At 32.5% G+C, this 22268-nt stretch overlaps 1 protein-coding gene and 1 pseudogene across 2 annotated transcripts in view; both read left to right on the forward strand.

The window, feature by feature from the left end:
• Positions 1 to 15136, forward strand: part of DPY19L4 (dpy-19 like 4) — a 54055-nt gene extending 38919 nt beyond the window's left edge. For both annotated transcript variants that reach the window (XM_051970867.1, XM_051970868.1), the window contains 3 exons: positions 1606 to 1738; positions 11260 to 11418; positions 13074 to 15136. In XM_051970867.1, coding sequence (XP_051826827.1) covers positions 1606 to 1738; positions 11260 to 11418; positions 13074 to 13238 — 457 coding nt within the window. In that variant the 3' untranslated portion in view covers positions 13239 to 15136. The remainder of the gene's footprint in view (positions 1 to 1605; positions 1739 to 11259; positions 11419 to 13073) is intronic.
• LOC127545961 (rab GTPase-activating protein 1-like) lies at positions 2663 to 7578 on the forward strand (annotated as a pseudogene).
• Positions 15137 to 22268: the final 7132 nt, after the last annotated feature.

Raw genomic sequence — 22268 nt, forward strand, 5'->3', positions numbered from 1 at the left:
TGTCGTGGTGGCAAGCGTTTTGGCAGATTTGTTACAAAAGGCAAATTGTAAAACACTGAGCCCAGGAAGAATGCCAGACCTAGCCACCATTACCCAGCACTGGAAATCAATCAGCAGAACTGCCCCAGGACAAATTAAAGCAGCTGTAGCTCCTTTGCATTGAACAGACCTCAAGCCTTAAAAAAATGAATTAAAAACCAAAAAGAACTCTCACCATAGACAGCTTTTATGGAGAGAGAGAAGAACAGACCTCAAATCCTGAGGTTCCTAAAGGCAAAGCATCTCCAGAAGAAGCCTCAAAGGGAGACATGAGCAAGTCTCCATTTCACAAAGCTTTCATGGAAGATTATATAAAGGATCTCAAAAGAGAAGAAAAATGGGGAAATGAAATGAGATCATTGCAAGAAGGAATGGAAAAAGCATATAATGCCTTACAAAAGAGATATGAAAAAGACACCAATTCACTGAAAAACAAAATTTGTGAAATGGGAAAGAATGCAATGAATAAAAGTTTAAAAGGTGCTCAATTTGCATACCCTGGGGCATTTTTAAAAATCAGTCTTTAATCTTTAATATCTACTTCATACCAGACACTGTGGTGATGTAAGAAGAAAACCAAGTAACTACCCATTTTAGCAGCTTAGAATTCAGTAGACCAAACAAATAAAATTATATGTAATTACTTTCTCATAAGCAAACAAAACATAATTTGTACATCCAAATGACAATTGTCCCTTACACAGTATTTGTTGGAATTGCTCAAAAGAGTACCTTATATCTGAAAAGCTTTTAATAAATTATTTGTAAAATTGAATTAGATTTGTCATTGGTCTCAGATGCCTGAACTAAGAGAGGAAACTTGTACTGTGGAAACAGCTCTGGATTGGGAGTCGTCATCTATTTTATCTCAGGTCTTCTAATAACGAGAAGTATGACCTTAGGCAAGTAAATTCGTCTCTCTAGGCCTCTGTATTTCCATCTATAATGGTGAGGATATTGAATTAAATAATTTCTAAGGATCTCTTCTACTGTGAAATGCTTTTAAAAAAATGAAACTTTAAAAAAAATGTATCCTTATTGTTTTGAGGTTTTTATTTTTTTTAAATAGTCATTCAGAGTCAGGGAAGGCTGTGCCTCATATTGTATCTCATGCTATATTATACTCTTTAGTAAAAACATGGGAGACCTATAATTAATCACAAGACTGAGTCGTCTTCTGTGACCTATTACACTGCTTCTCAATAGAGTTCCCAAAAAAAGAAATTCTCAAAATATTTTGAGCAAAAGTAAGCATCTTTATTTTTTAATTGATCTTTGTGCTTTTATAATTATATTTTGTATGTGTAAATCCTTGTTATGAACTATATGATCTCAAATTGTAGCCCCACTACTTATTCTTTCTTTCTGTGTAGAAACATCTTAAAAGTCATCTTGAAATTCTAGATTTGCTAATAACATTGAGCAACCCTGCTTCTATGATTACTAAGCAGAAAGAATGATACTGTGTAAAACGTATAGTTTGCTTGTCTTTTACTGTTGGTATAAAATACTGTTTTAAACACTATACTTGTCTGTTTAATATGTAAATTAATGTTGTTTTTGCAGAAGGCAGGCTCCAGTTGCAGCTGTGTTTGCAGGGAGTCCACAATTGATGGGTGTGATTAAGTTATGCACTGGATGGATGGTGACCAATTTGCCTTTTTACAATGATGAAGATCTTCTAAAGAGAAATGAAAATGTAAGACATTCACAATTCTCCATCTGGGAAATCATTTGGGCATCACAATCCTATTTTAATAGAACTCCTTAATTAAGGTATCTGAAAATATACATATGTTCAGCTGATTGCAGAAATAGGAAACCCTGAAACAAGTTTAGAAAACTAAATTTAAATCAGTGGGTTTTTTCCTCTGAAGACAGTACAAGGTACTAAACTATTAAAGAAGTCAAAATTAAGGCTTATCCTTTACTAAGTTCTTTGTTATTAAAACAGCTCTGAAAAGATCTAAGAAGCAAGAACATATTGTTCTTAGGCATTTTATTGGAAACTTTCTACCATGTCCGTGCTGACACTGAAGCATTAGAGCTGTTCTTTAAGAATCTGGCAATTCATCCAGTTACATATCCATTTAATTGTATCATTCTCTAAATCTTTACACATTTTTCCACAAGTGTGAGATACTGTATCAAACACTTTGCTAAAATCCCTGGTAAACCTGCATTTGTTCAATCTGCCAGGTTAGTAACAGTATCAGAAAGTGAGGGAGAAAGACAGAGACAGACTCAGTGAGAGAAAGGCAGAGAAAGAATGGTAATCTATTAAGAAATAATTTTAGGGGCTACTGAATGGTGCAATGGATAGAGTGCCACACCTGAAGTCGGGAGGACTTGAGTTCAAATCTTGCCTCACACTTAACACTTCCTAGCTGTGTGACCCTGGGCATGTCACTTAATCATTGAGAATGGATACCTTAGCAAAAAAAAATATATATTTAGTCTAATCTTGATTCAGCCAACACCTTTTAAATGTGCTGTTCTAGATTTAACTCCCTGCCTTATGGTATATTAACTTTATTCTTTTCTCATTTTTGAATATGGGGATATTTGCCTTTCTCAGATTCTGTACACTCTTTCTTCCATTCTTATGATCTTTCAGAGTATCATGGACAGTTGGCTCAACAAGCTTATTCTCCATTTTCGATGCCTGAAGGCTGTAGTTCTGGGTCAGGTAGTTTGAATTCATCAAGGTCAGCTAGGTTTTCTCTTACTGTATTTTTACTTAAGCTTATTATCAACTTATCATTTCCAATGAAAGGCCATTCTGCTTGACACAGGACAAAAATTTCATAAGGCTCTAGAAGTTGTACCTTTCTCCGTATTGTCAAAGATCATTGTCTCATTTTCTCCAAGCAGTCATGTTATTTTTTCTTTGATTTTCCTTTTCCTCTTAATATATCCAATTTCATGATTATGTTCCCAGTGCATCCTCATTGATCTTTTAAGACAATTCTTTTTTTTCTTCCTTAATGCTTTTGTTTCCTTTCTTCAAATTTTGATTCTTTGAAGTTCTCTGTCGTTCCTGGCCTGACTTCTTTTCTAAGATTTTAATAATTGAGATCATAGCTAGCCTGCCTCTGAATTCTTTGGAATTAACTTTCCCAAAATCTTGATCCATATTAAGCTACTTGGTTTTATAAAATGAGAAAAAAAGATATTTGTAAAGTACTTACCACAGTGCCTGGCATTATATTAGAAGACAAATGGTCACTCTAGCAACCAATTTTAGTGATAATAAAATACAGATTAGCATTTTTACTTTGATGCTTCAAACCTTTGAGAAATGAACTATCACTAAGATAAATCAAAAGGTTATTTACTACTCTGCTTCTGGCAAGGAGAGAAGTTCCTACAGGTTTATGAATAATTAAAATACTTCTTTACTATTGATGTAAATTTTGTGTCAATTTCATGAATTGAACAGAAGAAGAAAGAATGGGCTGAATTGCCTTCTGGAATAATAAAATTCTTTTAATGATTTCATGCTTCTCCCTGAAACATACTCCATCTTTTTAACAAAAGTGTTCCATTCATATGTTGGCAGTGAGTTATGTGATTTCAGTTTATGAAAAATAGAAGTTGAGTATAAATTGGGTAATGGAAAGATAGATGCATAGTGTATGAACAGGCTATATAATACGTTAAAAATAAAGAATTACAAAATATATAGATGTGTAAAAGATTTCACTGAAATACTAGAAACAAAAAATTGGCTAATCACATAATGAGAGCAAAAGATAAACAGTGAATAGTTTGTGTGCACTATTGCTAACTACAGAATAACAAAAGAACACAAGGTAGACACCATGTTTGGTGGACTTCTTGTGGTAAATTTATGAGAGCATGAAGAGTGATATAAGATAGAATAAGAATGGAAGAGTTATGATGTGTGTTCTTGCAGGATGGTCTTGCCTACATGAATTAGCTCCTAGATCCACAGAAATATTCAAGGAGCTTTGGTAAACTGAAAAAAACATCTAAGAAGGTAAAGGGGTAAGGGATTATTATTTCCTCTATTGCATTTTAGTCTCTACTGCTCATTTTCTCTAAAGAAAGGCCTCAGCCTTTTTGTCTAAAACAAATGAAAAAAAAAATACAAACATAGGAAATCTATCTTTAATTAGAATGGCTTCTTAGCCATCTTTCAGTTTCCTTTTTATCGTCAAACTTCTGAAGAAGAAAAAAGCACTTTTCCCTCCTTGCTACTTCTTACTATATACTTGTTTAACCCTTTAAAATCTCTCTTTCACTCTTGATATTCTGTGGAAAATCACCAGTCATCGTGAATTCCCATTATGTTTTGTCCCTTCTCATTCTCCTTGACTTATACAGAATTTGGCACTGTCATCCACATTTTCTTGAAACACTGTTAAGGACCACACCTAAGTGTGAAAGGATACTCCCCCACATCTGTGAATATAACACACTTGAAGGAATTGCAAAGCAGCCTTTACTGATGCAGATGTTGCTTGTGAATTGGGAATGAAATAAATTGAAGGCAAGAGAGAAGAGGAGAGATGTCAGGGAACTGCAACTGCCTCTCAGTCTCCTTATATCGTTATCATCCTCTCACATGAAGGGATCTGTTCTGCTAATCAGAATCAGATCCCTAGCAGCCACTAGGTGTCTGGCTCCCATAACACCCAGCAGCCACTAGCAGGTTGCACCTATAACAAAACACTTCTTCCTTCCATGACTTTGTAGTTTCTGACTATTCCTTCTTTATTTTTTATTTTTAATTGTTCTTCATCCTATTTCTACCCTCTATAGTTAGGAATATTCTTAGACTCTTTATAACCCTTTTCTCATTTTTCTACACTATCTTCCTTGATGTAGCAATAATCTCCCATGTATTATTTTCATTGATCTTTCCCAACTCTTACTGTTCAAATGAGTAATAATGGCCTAGGGTTTTTATCTGCTGGGTGCACAGTAGGAATTTAATAAATGCTTACAGACTGAAATTCTGATACTTCAGAATATCTCATATCCTTTCCTTCTCTCTTCTGACAATAACCTCAAATAGCTGCCCATTACTGCACATATGAACTATTTTAATAGATTCTTACCAAGTTGTGTCAGTTTTACCTCTTCATATCTCATTTCTGACTTCCTAACTAATCTCATAAACTATCATGCTTTCTTCTCTCAGATTATTGAATTATCCTTTTAACTAGATCTCTAGATTCTCTCTTTCCTCTTTCTCAGAATATTCCCAAAGCACTGGTCAATGTAATTTCTTTCTATTAGAATTTTTAGTGCCGTCATGCTCACTTGGCTTCCCTCCCTTACTTCTTGCTTCCTCTTCCCTGGGGCAGCCAGTAGTGGAAGCATAATGAACAGCTGGGCTGAGGCAGGAGGGCACTGCAGCTGAGGATGAAGAGTTGGGACTGCCACTGCACATGTTTGGGCTAGTAGGTATATGTGGCAAGAGAAGTTTGCAGTCCTGAAATGGAGGTCAGAGCTTCATTATGGGTTTGTGGCTCATTTGATTCTGTGACCACACAGTGAAGAATTTGTTTTGGTACCTTAGTAAGCAAATAATGCTTCTACAAAAGATAATGAAAATCTCAATTAAAAATAGTCTCCAATAATGAACATTTAGCGCTAAGGCAATAGAAGAGATTCTGAGGAATTCCAAAAAAAAAAAAAAAAAAAAAGTGAAAACCACCTTCTTAATGAACATTTGTTTACCAATGTTTCAGCCAAGCAAGAAAATAGGCCTTTTCTACAGTTAGTATGGATTTCTTATAATACAAAAGTTTCCATTCTCAGTGAACCACCAGAGGAAGATTCTATTTTATTTAATAAATTGACTTACTTAGGTTGGATGAAAGTTTCTTCTCCTAGAAATGAAGTAGAAGTTTTATAAACAATAGCAACCATGAAATATTCGAGCCAGTTTCTGTTCCTTATCACTTTCTACATGCCAGATGTTCCAGAAAGATCCATAGAAATAATAAACCAACCTTGCAATATGGAAATTGCTTTATTCCAAATCTACAAAATATAGTTTTGTCCAAGTGTCTATGATAGGACAACAGAAAGTGATTGTTTCACATTTACAGAGAACTGTCATGGGAGAGAAGACTTTCAGATACACATTTTCTCCTGTGATATTCAAGAAGCAGTCAGCAGAATTTTTTACAGTTTTTTAAACATTCTTCCAGGCAAGTGTCAGATATAAAGGACTCTGTTTTCCCTACCCCCAATAATGATTTATTTAACTTTAGTATCTCTTTGGAAGTCAGAGAAGGTGGTTGGAAAAGGAAACAGCAGTCCTATGCCTAAGGATAAAGAAAGAGAAATTTTAATTCAAATTTGAGACAAGGATTTGAAAAGAAGCTTGTAATCACAATGCAACAACTGAGCAACAAAGAACTAGTAATTGAAAGAGATTTTGGAATGTTACTCAGTTCAGATCAAAAAGTGAAGAACAGTGACATACATATATTGGCTATCAAATCCATAGGAAAGAGCTGTGATGAAAAGAACTTAAGTTATTACCAGAAAGTGAAACTCCAACATACCTACAATTTTGGTACTTAACGAAGAAATCTTAACAATAAAAGGGTGTTCATGACTCTAGCCATGGATATGGTCATTAAAGTGGTAGAGCCAGTCCACTTCTTGCTAAGGATGTTGGTGTACTTATATAGAGAGCGCTTCTGGTACTTAAGCAAAAAGACTTTCACTGAGATTTTCTTTAGGAAACTCAGATAGTCTGAGGGAAGAGAGAGCCCATACCAGGGCTGGAGATGCCATCTATGAGATAGTAGTGACTCTATAGAAGTCTCTGAGAAGAAAGAACCAGTCATTCCAACTAGTGTTGTCATAGGAGGATGAGCCAGAAGAAGAAAGTGATAATGAATTTTCAAATGATATAGGTGATGAGTCCAAGTATTGTCCTGAGAAGATCTTATATTCATGGGGAGAACTGTTGGGGAGATGGCACAATAACCTTGGCGTACAGCTAGCTGAAAGGGCTGCCTACTCTGGTGAAGATTGGAGTTCCAGAAGCATGAAGGGCAGAGGTATGGCAGTTTAACTAGCAGCTGTTACGACAACCAAACTATTTGGATAAGTGCCAAATTCTTATTACAAAGGAGAATGTTACAATATGTAACAAATTCATTAAACATTTCTTGTATATAATCAGTTCAAAGACAATGGAGGAGGTGGTCAAGAATCTCTTTATAAAATATGTAAGGTTTTGTTATCTACAACAAAAAAATATTGGATACTATCAAGGACAATCTTTTCTTATTACTATACTGCTACTACATATGCCTGAAGAACAATCTTTGTTTTGGGTGACGGTTGTATATGACTGTGGCTTAAGGGTTCTCTACTGAAATAATTTTGAGGACTTCCATGTAAATTCTATCAACTGGAATAGTTCATGCAGAAGCAATGGCTAGACCTGCATAGCCATTTCTGTGACAGAACCTGGCGACTTTTTATTTTATTATATCCAGGTGTTGGATATAATGGAAATTATATTTAGAACTATAATTGGAAATAAATAATTCAGAGCTAAATTTGAATTTAATCATATTTAATGAATATTAAATTCATTATTTAATGAATAATTTTTAGAATTTTTTGTTTAGAATTTTATTTAGAATTTTTTTTATTTAGAATTAATTATTCCTAATTATTTTGTATCTTGCATAAAACAGTAGATTTTTTGCTATTTCAGGATTGACATGGTAGGAGAAGGGGTATCGACCAGAACAAGGAAGAGATTAAAATTTAAGCTTTGATCATTTTCAGGACTTAAAGCACACTGTAGGGGTAGACCAAGACCACTGCTTAAGTCTTATCCTAGATGTGATCACAGTAGTTTAAAAGAGGGTTGGTAACATCCTATAGTAGAAGCATTTTGTTTTTGGAAAAAGGAATGCCCACAGACTAGTTTTCTGAAAAAAGACTCACTTAAAAAAATTTCTTGGGTTCATTAGGAATAAGCTCCTTAACATAGATATTTGATGTTCCAAAGGCTCTCATCTTTTGTCTTCTGGCATGCACACTAGTGCAGGGGACCTGGAATTTCAGCAAACTCAGATAAAGCCTACATCCCTTAGGCTTTTAAGAACTCCATCCATGAATGTCAAGATTCTGCCTGTGTCCATGGCCTCGGATGTGTTAGTCTTGTGGATGTGTAATGCAAAGTGTAATTTGGGAGTAGCCTTAGAAAACTTTTACCTAGGAATACCCATGTATAACTGTTGGGTTTAATACAGAATCAGAACTTGTGAATGAAAAGTTGAGGAGGATAGGACCAGTGAATTCATATTCCATCTAATTGTGGTGAGTACCTGCTGAGGAAACATTCATTTGCTGTAACATTTTTATGTTAAAGATAGTAGAAATGGAGAATAGAAGCTAACTTTGAAACCTTGTAATCTTAAGCTGTGTAACTCTTCCTGATTTTTGCAACTCTCTGAAATTGTATCCTTTTTAATCCCAAAAATGGAGAATTGCAAAGACATTTGTAGCATTTTTTGATTGATATAGAAATACTTATTTCACTGAAAGATAAAACCATTGTTTAAAATTTGATGGGGATGTTTATAACTTATGTTTAATATGTCTCTCTAAAAAGGCCTTGCCAGGTGGTCTCTCAAACAGGGCCAAAAGGATTAGTTGTATATTAAGTTTTCCATCATCTTATCTGGTCAGGAATAGGGGGGTCCTGTGGACCTATTTGCTTTTAACACAAATTAATTCTTCCAAAAGGTGTATACAATAAATTAAGTAATAGTCATCAAAAAAATTTTTTTAAACAACTCTGTTGCCTCTTAGATCAAATTTAAACTCCTCAGTTTAATACTTAAAGCCCTTCAAAATCTGATTTTAACCTATCTTTCCAGATTTATTTTTATATTTTACTTTACTGCTCTTTATATACCCAAATGTTCAAATTAACCTACTTGCTTAAAAGTCTCTGAATTTGGCTTTCCATTTCCTTACTTTTAAATTTTGAAAAGCTGTTCCCTCTGCTGAAAATGTACTGTTTCCTCATTTCTGTGTCTTAGGATCTCTAGGTTTTTTCAAAACCCAGCTTGTATATCATTTCCTATAGGAAACCTGTCCTGATCCTCCACTTGTAAATGTTCTTTCCTCAAATTATCTAGTATTACAAGGTAATATATAGCTAAGATCATCTATTCTGTGTTCCAACCAAATTGCATTAGTCTCTATCTCCCCAAATATTGTATTTTTCAGTCTCTAGACCTTTGATCAAGCTTTTTCAAAGCCAAAATATCCTTCCTCCCTCTTTTGCCTATTGAATTCTTGTCTGTTCTCTTTAAAATCCATTTTAAGGGCAGTTAGGTGGTGCAGTGAATAGAGCATCAGCCCTGAAGTCAGGAGGACCTGAGTTCAAATCTAGCCTACAACACTTAGCACTTCCTAGCTGTGTGATCCTGGGCAAGTTACTTAGCCCCAATTGCCTCAGCAAAAATAAATAAATAAATTTTTAAAAATAAAATTCATCTCTTCTAGGAAGATTTCCTTATTCCTGTCAGTCACAATTTTTTCCCAATAATATCCCACTTAATACTTAAAAAAAAAATCTCTCTATATGTATTTATGCTTTGTAATTCATGTTTATTTTCCATCTTTATCTACATACCAGACTATAAATTTGAGGGGCAGAGAGGATTATGTTACCTAAATACTGTATCTCCCCCAGTGCCTGGTAAACATTTGATAACTATTTCTTTGATTAGATTAAATTGATTTTTCTCCCCATACTACTATTGCTTTAATAATCATCTAAGTTCAAATTAGGGCAACTAGGTGCCTGGCTCAATGGATAGAGTGCTGGACATATAGTCAGGAAGATTCTTCTTGCTGAGTTCAAATCTGGCCTTATATACTTCCTAGCTGGGTTATCTTGGGCAAGATATTTAATCCCATATGCCTCTGTTTCCTCATATGTAAAATGAGTCAGAAAAGGAAATGGCAAACTATTCCAATATCTTTGCCAAGAAAATCCCAAATGGAATGAAGAAGTCAGATACAACTAAAACTAATGAATAAAAACAAATTTAAATTGCTAACCCCAGACTCTTCTGTTTTTCAGGCCCAAATTTCAAGTCTGTTACCAGGCATTTGATTTATGTTTGGCTACATTTCCAAAGTCTACATTTTAAAATCAGTTACCTTCCTCTTCACTTCACTAATCATTTTTTCTTCTTGTTTTTCCTGTTTTGTTTTTTTTTAATGATACCACCTTCTTTCTACTTAAACTAGGTTAGACTCATTTTCTACTCCTTCCTTCCTTACTCAGCACATTCAGTTATTTGCTTTCTCGCAATTCTCTTTTCCATTCTACTGTCCCAGTTCATTAGTGTCTAATTTAAGATCTTTGAATTAAGGCAAATGCAAGGCAATTGGAGTTAAAAAGTAAGTGTTAAGAAAGAAAATAAGTTTTAAGAGGATTTTTCAGGTTCTTCAGAAGAGTAAGCTCAAAAAAGTTTAAGGAGTTTTTTCAAATTCCTATAGCTGTGACTACAACCTGCATATGCTGACTACCCAACCTAGTATTCCAAAACTAATTTTTGTTTTTTAATTATTGTGTGTAGAAGCATTTCCGGTTTTAATTTATAACAGTGCCCATATTACCATTTAAATATAGAACAGTCATTCTCTATATTTCAAAAAATATCAAATGATTGAAATTTGGTATTTAGCATTACATTTCCAGGAGAAAGCATGAAAGAGATCTCTGTTGTATTTTTTTTCTTTCTGCTAAATGATTAATGCTTGCTACCATTACCACAGTTTCTTCATTCTTTTCTTTATGGATTATTTTGGAATATAGTATTTCAGTATTTTTTTCTCAACAAATAGTTAACCATAATTTCTTAAACTCCTTTTTGGCTAAGTACCATATGTAGCATATTAAAAAAATATGGCTGTCAGGAAACTTAAATGCAAATTATGTATGAATAAACTCTAAAAGTATATTGGAAAAGATTATTTGTAAAATCCTTTCTTGTTCTAACTTCTAACCCTAGGAATTATATTCTGAACAAAATTGAACTCTTTTTGCCAACTCATAATTCTTAGTCTTCTCCCACAAATACAAGCTTATTATTAGCAGAAGGTATATGTAGAGTGCTTCTTGACCCCCACAGAGATGTTGAATACATTTTTTAGTCATAGATATTTTGTTCTTTTACCCAATAGATCTATCAAATCTACTCAAAGAGGTCCGCTGAAGATATATATAAGATACTTACTTCCTACAAAGCTAACTACTTGATTGTAGAAGATGCTATCTGCAATGAGGTGGGAACCATGAGAGGATGTAGAGTTAAAGACTTGTTGGATATTGCAAATGGCCATGTAAGTAACTTTTTGGAAGATTAAATACATATGTTTATTTTTATGTAAAGAAATAAGCTTCAAAAAATTGATTTTCAGACTTTACTTTTAAAAATTATACTTAAAATATAAGCAGAGATATAAAATATTTGTTACTATTACTTGAGATTATGAATTTGACTTGGATGTGCTAATGTGATTTATTCATTTCTTTATTCCTACTTGGCTTTCTTTAATCCTAGTCTGCAATAAAACTTTTTGGCATTGAAAAATGATAGGGAAATTGGGATACCTGTTATGTAGAATTCTCTGGGAGGGCACACTCAGAATCATCCTTGATATCAGAAAAGCTCTATATCAACTGGATTCAATTCACCTTGTTTGCAGGGAATCAAAATTTTTCCTATTTTCTTCCAGTTAGTAGCACATACTTTGTTCCACATTCCTGGGACAGTTTGTTGGATGAAGATTGGTGCTCTTTAATTTAATTTTTCTTTTCTACTTTCCCAACTGCAAAAATAAAATATTACATTTATGTATAATATTACTTATAATTATGGCCTTTCAATTTTAAATGACAAGATGAAATTGTAACAATTCACTAAGATTTCAGTAATAAGCACTTAGCATCTTATTAAAAAGCATTTCTTTAAGTCAGTTGTCAGTTACTTCAAAATAGTGAAGTCATATTGGAGAGTTACGGTTTATGAGGGACTGAAAAATTGACCAGTATTTCTATTTTCTCAATTCCTTCCTCTTTTACACTTTGACTATGAACCTCATTTCCCTGAGATTCTACAAAATTCTAACCTAAGCATACTTAGTATGCCTTTTCAGTTCTCACTTTCACTTAATTTCATCTTGAGTAGATAATTAAATGCTATAATTTAAAATGTCTTTCATAATGGACTTAAGTTGAGTCTGTGGTCTTATTAAGAGTCCAAAAAGGAGAGTAGAGTATAAAAAAACTGTGTCCATATCTACCCCTCATCCCTGACCCCTTAGTTAAAGTTAAAGATTTGTCTTGGATAAGATGCAGTCTTGCTTCTTTACTCAGGTCATTAAGAGTTGACAGTAACTATATAAGTAGAAAATTGAACTTATGGCCATTCCTCAGCATTTGTTTTTTTTGTCATATTTGAAGAGTAGCAGAGCTGACTTATGATCAGAAAAGCTATGGAGTCTTTGGCTTTCTGAATTTTGAAACGAAAGAAATAATTTTGGTTCCAGCAGTCCAATTGTGGAGCCAAAGTATTCATTAACTTATATAGTAGCTATGCCTTGGTGACCAAATTAAAGCTTACTCTTGAAAATTAATAAAGAGATGATATAGTTCAATAAAAGAAACGCTGGACTTGAAGTCAGGAGAAATAGGAGTTTGAATTGTGTCTCTTATTCTACTAGTCATAAGCCTCAGTTTTCTCTCCATAAAATGAAAATTTTACTTATAATGCTTACCCCCAAAGGATTGTTGGCAGAATCAAATGAGATAATAAATGTAAAATTCTTTGTAAATTGAAAGTGCCTTAAGATGTCCGTTTTTAATATTAAAATGGCATATAGCCTGTGTACATCAGTGATATGGTATTTACTGAAAATTTTGCTACTTATATTTGATTTTCCCCTAGAACTGAAGCAAGTATTTTTAATTTGCTGTTTTGTATCTTTTGATATAGGTGGTTTGTGAAGAAGGTGACAGTTTTACCTACTCAAAATATGGACGATTTTGCCATGAGATCAAAATTAACTATTCTCCATATGTGAATTATTTCACTAGAGTATACTGGAATAGATCCTACTTTGTATATAAAATTAATACTGTGATATCCTTCCAGTCCTGAAAAATAGCAAAGCCTTCTTTTCAAAGACTGATTTGACATGAAGAGGAATGAGATGCTATTTTCCTACTTGTGTATTATTTTGCAAATCAAAGTTTGGGGATGTGAAAAGGTTTTTTCCCCCCCTTGCTTTATTACCAGACCCAGAGTTTTATAGGCAATACAACATCAAAACTTATGATGTTAATATCAACAGTAACATATTTTTCTTTCATGTTGGTTTTTCCATATTTTACTTTATAAAATATTATATCTTCCCCATGGATGTTTATCTAAATAAAGTATATTAGAACTCCATTTTTACATGAATTTGAATATACTGGAGGTCAAAACATCATTACATGTAGTAAAACCTTTATATAGCACGGTTGGTCTATAAGGGATTTATTCTTTTACTGTATACCATGGTATATAACTTTATTAATCCTTACAATAAAGAGTTAAGGAAAGCAGTAGCTGTAAAGATAAATAGCATAGTTCTAAATGGGCATTAGACAAAGGGAAATAATTTTTTAAAGTGACATGAAGCTTTGTTCTTTCTAATGTCCAAAATCAAAATATTTATGATATTCATACAAATAGTTTGGTTTTTTCTTAAATATTGCTTATGAGTACATTACTATCTCAATATATCTATGCATAATACAATGTTTTAATTCTGTGTTATTATGTAGTTAACCTTTTTTTGCCACAGCAAAATGATCATACATTCAATGCCAGTTTGATCATGATAAAAATAATTATTGCTGCCTATATTTTTATTATGCATTTCAAAGGCTATTATCATACATTTACAAATATAAGTATTAGAAATAAAATCTGCTTGGATGTTTCTTGTCAGAATTTTTAATGCAACTTAATCTGTTGCCAGCTACTATAATGGTATAAATAATTTTGTCTTAACTTGTCTCCATTAAAGAAAATTAAGTATCTAAATTTAACCTGGCCTGAAATAAGACTGCATATGCATTAGAAATAGTAAAATTACTCGTGCTCTCTGCTCTTTACCACATCTATGCACTCATAGTTACTTATTTCAAAAAACTCCAAATAAATTCTTTGTCATTATAAGTTCTTCTATAAACATCAGTACTGAAAACTAAGTGATAATTCAAATCAGTTTTATAGATTTGTCATTTTTAGAGTCCACAATTCATTTTGTAGTCTCTTTAAATTTGTTATATTTTAATTGCTTACAATATTTGCTAAGACATCAAAAATTTTATGAGCAGTGGCAACCTGCAGACATTATTTTCAGGATGTAAAGATAAATATATAATATTTTTCATAGTCTTGTACAAAATCTTTTCAGAGTTTTTAGTTATTAGAATAGTGCTAAAATTATATCACTACCCTTAAATACATTACAAGGAGAAATCTTCTATGAATATATTTTTGAAAAATCATGTATTTTCCTGGCTAACAAATACTGAGTGCATTGAGTATTAAAGAACTGATGGAGTTATGAACATGGAATCAGTTTCATTAGTCTTCATTTTTATATAATTCTATAATTATAGGTGATGTACTTCAGTTTAAATATTTGTACTTCATGGGTAGTAAGTTAGTAGCCTTTCACATTCTGTTTTACACAATATTGAATTTTTAACTGGACAAGTATTATTTATCATGCTTTCCTGCACAAGAGTATCAGGTCATATGGTAAAAAAAAAAAAAATCCTATAATACTATATGCTTTAAGGATGTCAAAAACAATCTATACCACTATTAAGGGAAGAATAAAAAAATAGTTAATAGAAAATTGACCTTCCAGTGTAGCATTGAAAAATTAGCTTTTATGGATCTATTCATTGATTTTATTGATCTGATCATTGTTTTATGTGGCACTCAGTAGATTTGAGTTTTTTTTAAGTTATAATAAAAATTTTCTTCTACTTCTACTGCTTTTTTTTTTAATTCTTAATTTTATTTTATTTAATAATAACTTTGTATTGACAGAATCCATGCCAGGGTAATTTTTTACAACATTATCCCTTGCACTCGCTTATGTTTCGTTTTTTCCCCTCCCTCCCTCCACCCACCCCCCCCAAGATGGCAAGCAGTCCTATATATGTTAAATATATTGCAGTATATCCTAGATATAATACATATTTGCAGAACCAAACAGTTCTCCTGTTGCACAGGGAGAATTGGATTCAGAAGGTAAAAATAACTCGGAAAGAAAATCAAAAATGCAAATAGTTCACATTCGTTTCCCAGTGTTCCTTCTTTGGGTATAGCTGTTTCTGTCCATCATTTATCCATTGAAACTCAGTTAGGTCTCTTTGTCATAGAAATCCACTTCCATTAGAATACATCCTCATACAATATTGTTGTCGAAGTGTATAATGATCTCCTGGTTCTGCTCATCTCACTTAGCATCAGTCCATATAGGTCTCTCCAAGCCTCTCTGTATTCATCCTGTTGGTCATTTCTTACAGAACAATAATATTCCATAACATTCATATACCTCAATTTACCCAGCCATTCTCCAATTGATGGGCATCCATTCATTTTCCAGTTTCTAGCCACTACAAACAGGGCTGCTACAAACATTTTGGCACATACAGGTCCCTTCCCTTTTTTTAGTATCTCTTTGGGTTATAAGCCCAATAGAAACACTGCTGGATCAAAGGGTATGCACAGTTTGATAACTTTTGGGGCATAATTCCAGATTGCTCTCCAGAATGGCTGGATTCGCTCACAACTCCACCAACAATGCATCAGTGTCCTTTCATGTGAGTGGTAACAGTTTCAATTTCATCATCTGAAAATTGTCTGTTCATATCTTTTGACCATTTATCAATTGGAGAATGGCTTGATTTTTTTATAAATTTGAGTCAGTTCTCTATATATTTTGGAAATGAGGCCTTTATCAGAACCTTTAATTGTAAAGATGTTTTCCCAGTTTGTTGCTTCCCTACTAATCTTGTTTGCATTCGTTCTGTTTGTACAAAGGCTTTTTAATTTGATATAATCAAAATTTTCTATTTTGTAATCAGTAATGGTCTCTACTTCATCTTTGGTCACAAATTCTACTGCTTTCTTAAGCAGATTCTTTGGTTCAAATAAATTTTTACTTGAATTTAAGAACATCTTTTCATGCAGCAGCTATTAAAAAGGAAAACCTGAGCTCTTTAACAGAAGAGATTGCTGGACATTAAATGATAGTTTTTTTATGTTCAATTTTACTATATACTAAAGCCACACCAAAATCTAGGAAACTTTGGGTGGAAATAGCAAATCCATGTGCTGATTTCTACCTATGAAATAATATTTTCACTTGTGACTTTACAATTTCTTTTTATGTGGTAATAAGACTTTTCTTTTATATGTCCCTAGCATTATAAAATAAATAAGCAATGTTCATAGTCTTGAGTGAGAAGTATTTATGAAAGAAAATCCAAATATACTTTTGTTATTTCAAACTTGTTAAAATTAAGTGCCTTGATTACTCTGTTTTCAACTTCTTGAAAAATTGATATCCATTTTTACCTATTTTCTCTAGGCAAAGTAATGGTAATTATTTCTTTAGTAAGCTCATTTTCTAGGCAGGGTTATCCTTACGTTATGTTTGTTATTAGCATCTACTGTTGGGTAAAAAGGGTGCTAATACTTCTAAGGCACCTATGCTAACTAAAAAAACATTTGGTTACTTGATTATACTCCAGAACTCCAGGTTAAAAAACAAAACAAAACAAAAAATCTTGTACATTTAACAAAGTCCATTGCCCCAATTCTTTGTTAACCTACTCTTAGCAATTCTTCTTATTCCTGGTATCTTTGTTATTGAAGTTTTTGTTACACTTTTTTTGTTTCAAGTTTAATCTATGTTGTGTATCTGCAATACTGGATTAAAATTGTGTAGTCTCAGCTAAGATTCTTTTTTAAAGATGTCTGTCCAGATTACCAATAATCACATCTCAATATACCAATTTTTGTAGTTTCAAGACTAAGAAAAAATGTTAAACTGGAATACAAAAAATGATAATCAAGTCAAAGAAAGCTTTGATACATCAATTATATGTTTAATCTTAAATCTATAGGTTCAAAGTTCTCTTAATTCCCATTTAAAACCAAAATGAAACTGAAACTGAAACTACATGAGAATTATTAAATTATACTATAATCATATTTACTTTTGATGACTTCATGAGAATTTTAGTCCTTTTTTTGCCTTTGACCTTTTATATGATAATTTATGTGCTTCACTTTACACAGAGGGCATGCACTTAAAATTGTATATAAATAAACTTTTTTTTTCAACAAATATTTTAAGTGCTCTAAGGACTGTTAAAAGATCTCTGTTTTTCATCCTGTAAATCTTCTATAAAATAACTTCTGCAAAACAAATAATGACTCCTAGTTTATCCTTTGTATAAATCTCAGCTTTTTCATGTAGAATTTACTTAAATTGTTATTAGTACAATTGCTTTAATGTAAAAAATATGAATGGCCCAAATATTACTTACCAGTATTAATTTGATTTCTTTTCTTGCTGATTTCAAATGATCACTTGTGTCATTGATATGCATTTCTCCACTTTTCTTTTGATTTTTAAGTACAAAGCTTAATTTTAGATTCCACTATCCCTGTGCATCAACTGTAAGATATTAAAAATTGAAATAGATATAAATATGGAAAATATTTCATTAGAATAATACCTCACTATCAGGCTATTTTGTTCAAATAAAAATTACATTAGATCTAAAAGTTCCAAAGAGATGTGTTTTTCTCAACTATCTTTTAATGTCTATTAAGGATTATTTAAGAAATTTTTTTGTGTGTTTCATAACTTAAAAGCCTAAAAGATTTTGTGGGACCAAATATACTGATTTGGCATAGATCGGGCATAATTGTGAGCCAATTGTCACCAAAGATCTGGTGATAATGCTTAGATTATGGTGTACGTAAACATCTGTCTCTTTCACAGGTATATATGCTTTTGACACTTAGCAGAGTCATAAAGCTGTATTTACTTAATGGAATGGAGGCAACTTAGACAAGGAATTGTTTCCTGTTTGAATTAACTTGCTAGTATTACTTTTCAGTTTTTCCATGTGTCATTTTCCTGTTTTCTTCAGTATTTGTACAGACATTTAGGTGTGAGAATGCTACTCACACTTATGCTGAATATTTAGTTAGAATACTTGACAAGAATGTTTATTTTCTAATAAATTAAGAGACAACATTTTCATCAGAATTAAAACCAGTGAACATATGATAATGTCTTTTAATAGATTTGAGACAAAAAAATATTTTACCTCATATTTTGTAAACTCATATAACTACTTCACCAAAAAGGGACTTCCTTATTTCATGATGAATTAACCTACTTGTTTTCTGTTAACCTTAATAAAGTTATTTTGGACTTCTAATCTGTGTTTCACTTACAGATGGGTTTTAAACAAGCATACGATGACTGATTATAAAATAGTACTACCTTGCCCAAAAAAAAAAAATCAGCCAACAAATTTAAATAAGATAGTAAAATAGAAGAAAAAATCTGTAGCACAAGAAAAAATGTTCAACAAATAACCAAATTCTAAATTTTACATGAAGAATCAAAAGACAAACAAAGAATCCAAATAAAATTGTACTGGAAATAAAAATGCAAAAATAATAAAAAGCAAAACAGATTGAATAACAAACACATCAAAAAAGTTCAGGTGATCAAGAAGACCTAAGCCTAAGATATGGCAAATTTTGGGAAAATATCTAAAACAGTATATAGGAGTTTACAACACCAGAAACAGAAAATGGCAAAATATAGTAGAAAAATGCCAGCAACTGGGGTGAGCGCTGGATGAAGCCGCATCCTCTCTCAATATGTACTTCGGTCATGTCAACTGTTAGTAAATAATCCAAAGGAGTTCAGATATGAATTAGCTGGGAAACTGGCCTTGCCATATGTCTTAAACTTCTCCAAGCTTACAGACTTACAGCTGGCTCCCCACAGAAAAAGTTCAGTGAATGATAAATTTTAAGAGGTTAATACTTTTTAAAATGGCAGTGTATGAAATATTTTGAAAGCCTCAGAAGAAAAAATTTAGTCTAATCCTATGGAATGTTGGGGATTTCTGACAGACAAAAACTCTTGATTTAGACTTAATGCTACCAGACAACCCTTTTATGACAAATTACAGAGTTGCAGCTCTACCTTAATGAAGGGAGTTTCCATCAGGTGCTTATGGTGTTTGGGGGTAAAAGGATGGAGAAGATATAATCTTAAGCACCATATTTGAATGTCATTGATAATTTTCCTTTAGTGAAAAAAATTGACAAAATTTCATAATTGGAAGAATTCTCAAATTCTCACAATGAAGAAATCTGATGTTTCAAACAAATCAAGTTAGACCTCAGTCTTCTCAGCAACAAAAACATGAGTTGAAGTTTAGACCAGCATATATAAAAAAGAATGTCGGACAATGTCTTTGAATCACCAATCTTGCAAACTTAAGCGTTCTGTTCAAAGATTTTTTTTAAAGTCTCAGAAATAAAGCTTCAAAGGATTTATCATTGTGCCCCAGGGAAAAACCTTATGAATAGTTGAGAGTAATACCTGCTTGTTAAATGAGTACTTAACAAAATGGCACATTTAAACTAGTTACTTATAATCAAATATTAATAAAGTATCTAATTTTTTTCAAATTAGGATATGAACTAAAGTATAAGAAATTCACACTTCTAAAAACTGATAAAATCTCTAAAATAAGTGAAGATCTCAATCACTGAATCTTCACTTAGACTTTAGCAGATTCTTGCCCCTTGCTTTCCTTCATTCGGTCTCTTTCCCCCTTCCCCACTTGCCTTATGCCACTGCCTTTTAGAGGTCATTTCCATGGAAGAAAAAAAATATTTGCAATCCAGTATATATCTCTCTTGGGGGGCATTTAATATTTTTTTCCAATTACATGTAAAGATAGTTTTCAACATTCATTTTTGGTTTTTATATTTTATTTATTTTGCTAAGTATTTCCCAATTAAATTTTAATTTGGTATGTGCAACACTTAGGAATACCAGCAAGCCACATGATTGACATCTCTGATCTTAGTCAACTCACTCATTTTACAGGCTGGAATAGATAACTTAATTAGTCCAAAATTACTAAATGACAAAACTGAGAACTGAACTGAATTCCTCTGTTTCCATATCTGCAGAGTACCTGTTCCTCTTAGAACTGGAATGGATCTCAGAGGTTGATCAGCTCAACCTTTTACCTCACAATCTTTAGCATGCAATGCCCAACAACTACTCAAAAGATTTCCAGTGTCAAGAGGCTCTTGAATTTTATGTAGTAATCCATTCTGTTGTTGGGCAATCCTGACTAATTTTTTTTAATAAAGCTTTTTATTTTCAAAACATATGCACAGATAATTTGACCCTTGCATAACTTTGTGCTTCAGATTTTCTCCTCCATTCCCCCACCCCCTCTCCCTCTCCTGGATGGCAAGCAATTCAATATATGTTCAACATCAACCTTCATTTTTGAAAGATGGTGAGTTCCAAATTTTTCTCCCTCCTCAAGATAGCAAGCAATCTGATATAGGTTAATCATGTTAAACATTTTCACATTAGTCATGTTGTGAAAGAAGAATCAGAACAAAAGGGGAAAACCATGAGGAAAAAAAAATGTGAAAATAGTATGCTTCAATCTGTATTCAGCCTCCCTACACTTTCTTCTCTGGATGTGAATAGTATTTTTCATCATGAGTCATTTAGAATTGTCTTGGATCATTGTATTTCTGAAAAGAGTTAGTTAACTCTATCATAGTTGATCACTGTACAATGTTGCTATTATTGTATGTATAAAATGTTCTAGTTCTGCACCCTTCACTCAGCATCAGTTCATATAAGTCTTTCCAAGCTTTTCTGAAATTTGCTTACTCATTTCTTAAAGAACAATAGTATTTTATTACATTCCAATACCACAACCACCTGTTCCCCAAATAATGGGCAATCCTCACAATTTCTAATTTTTTTACCACTGCAGAAAGAGCTGTCATAAATGTTTGTATACCCATGGATCCTTTCCCCTTTTTTTATGGTTTTTTTTTTTTTTTTGATATTGCTGGATCAGTAGTCCTTTCAAAATTCCAGATTTTCCTCCAGAATGCTTGAACTGGTTCACAACTTGTCTAACAATGCATTAAGTTCAGAATCTTTACTCTTTCAACTCCTTTGCTGAAGGAAAAGTAATGACTGACCTGCTTCTTGGATTGTAAATAATATCCCCATAGAAATTCAACAAAGAAATGAAAGGCCCTGATTGCTGTCAAAGGAATTGCTGGTGATTACAATAAAAAACAAGGCATTCAAAAAGAAATTTGCCTACTACCATAAGATAATTGAACATCCAGAATATAAAATAGAAATTTAGCTAGAAGATTACCAGTGCAAGAATATATGTCATTTCCTTATTTAGATTGTATTGGCTAAAGACAACCAGCTGAAGCTTTGTTGGTTTTAAGTTGTGGCTCACTAAAGTAAGAATTTCCTTGCAATGAATAGAAAAATTCCCTTCTGTCCTTGTCACAAATTTGAAAATCTTGCAATTTATTTAATGTAAATCCTTAAGATCCACTTTAATTTGGACTGCTGTGACTGACTTGGAGAGTACACTGGCAATCCTGGAGACAAAATTCTCTAAGGAGAATAACATCTTACTAGGTTTAAAGGGAAGGTTCATCAGGATTAGAAATGCAAAGTAAATTGTGGGATCTATTTTATTTTGCCAATATTATGAAAAAAAATGGAGAAGGGAGAGCACAAATTAAAAGTGACATTGAAGGCAAATTCTATTAAAAAGTAGAAGCAATAAATTTTTAAAGTAAATATTTAAATGTAGGTCTATCAAACCACATAACAAAAAAGAAATGGGAATAATAGTAATAGAATACCTCAATTGTAATTATTATAATAGTAATAGGATACTTAAGTATTCCATTATCACAATGTGGCAAATCTCCTAAAAATATAAATAAATTATAGATCTTTGCTATTTATTGAGAAAGCTATAAATAGTATGTAGA

This window comes from Antechinus flavipes, chromosome 1, assembly GCF_016432865.1.
Source record: "Antechinus flavipes isolate AdamAnt ecotype Samford, QLD, Australia chromosome 1, AdamAnt_v2, whole genome shotgun sequence".
NCBI lineage: Eukaryota > Metazoa > Chordata > Mammalia > Dasyuromorphia > Dasyuridae > Antechinus > Antechinus flavipes.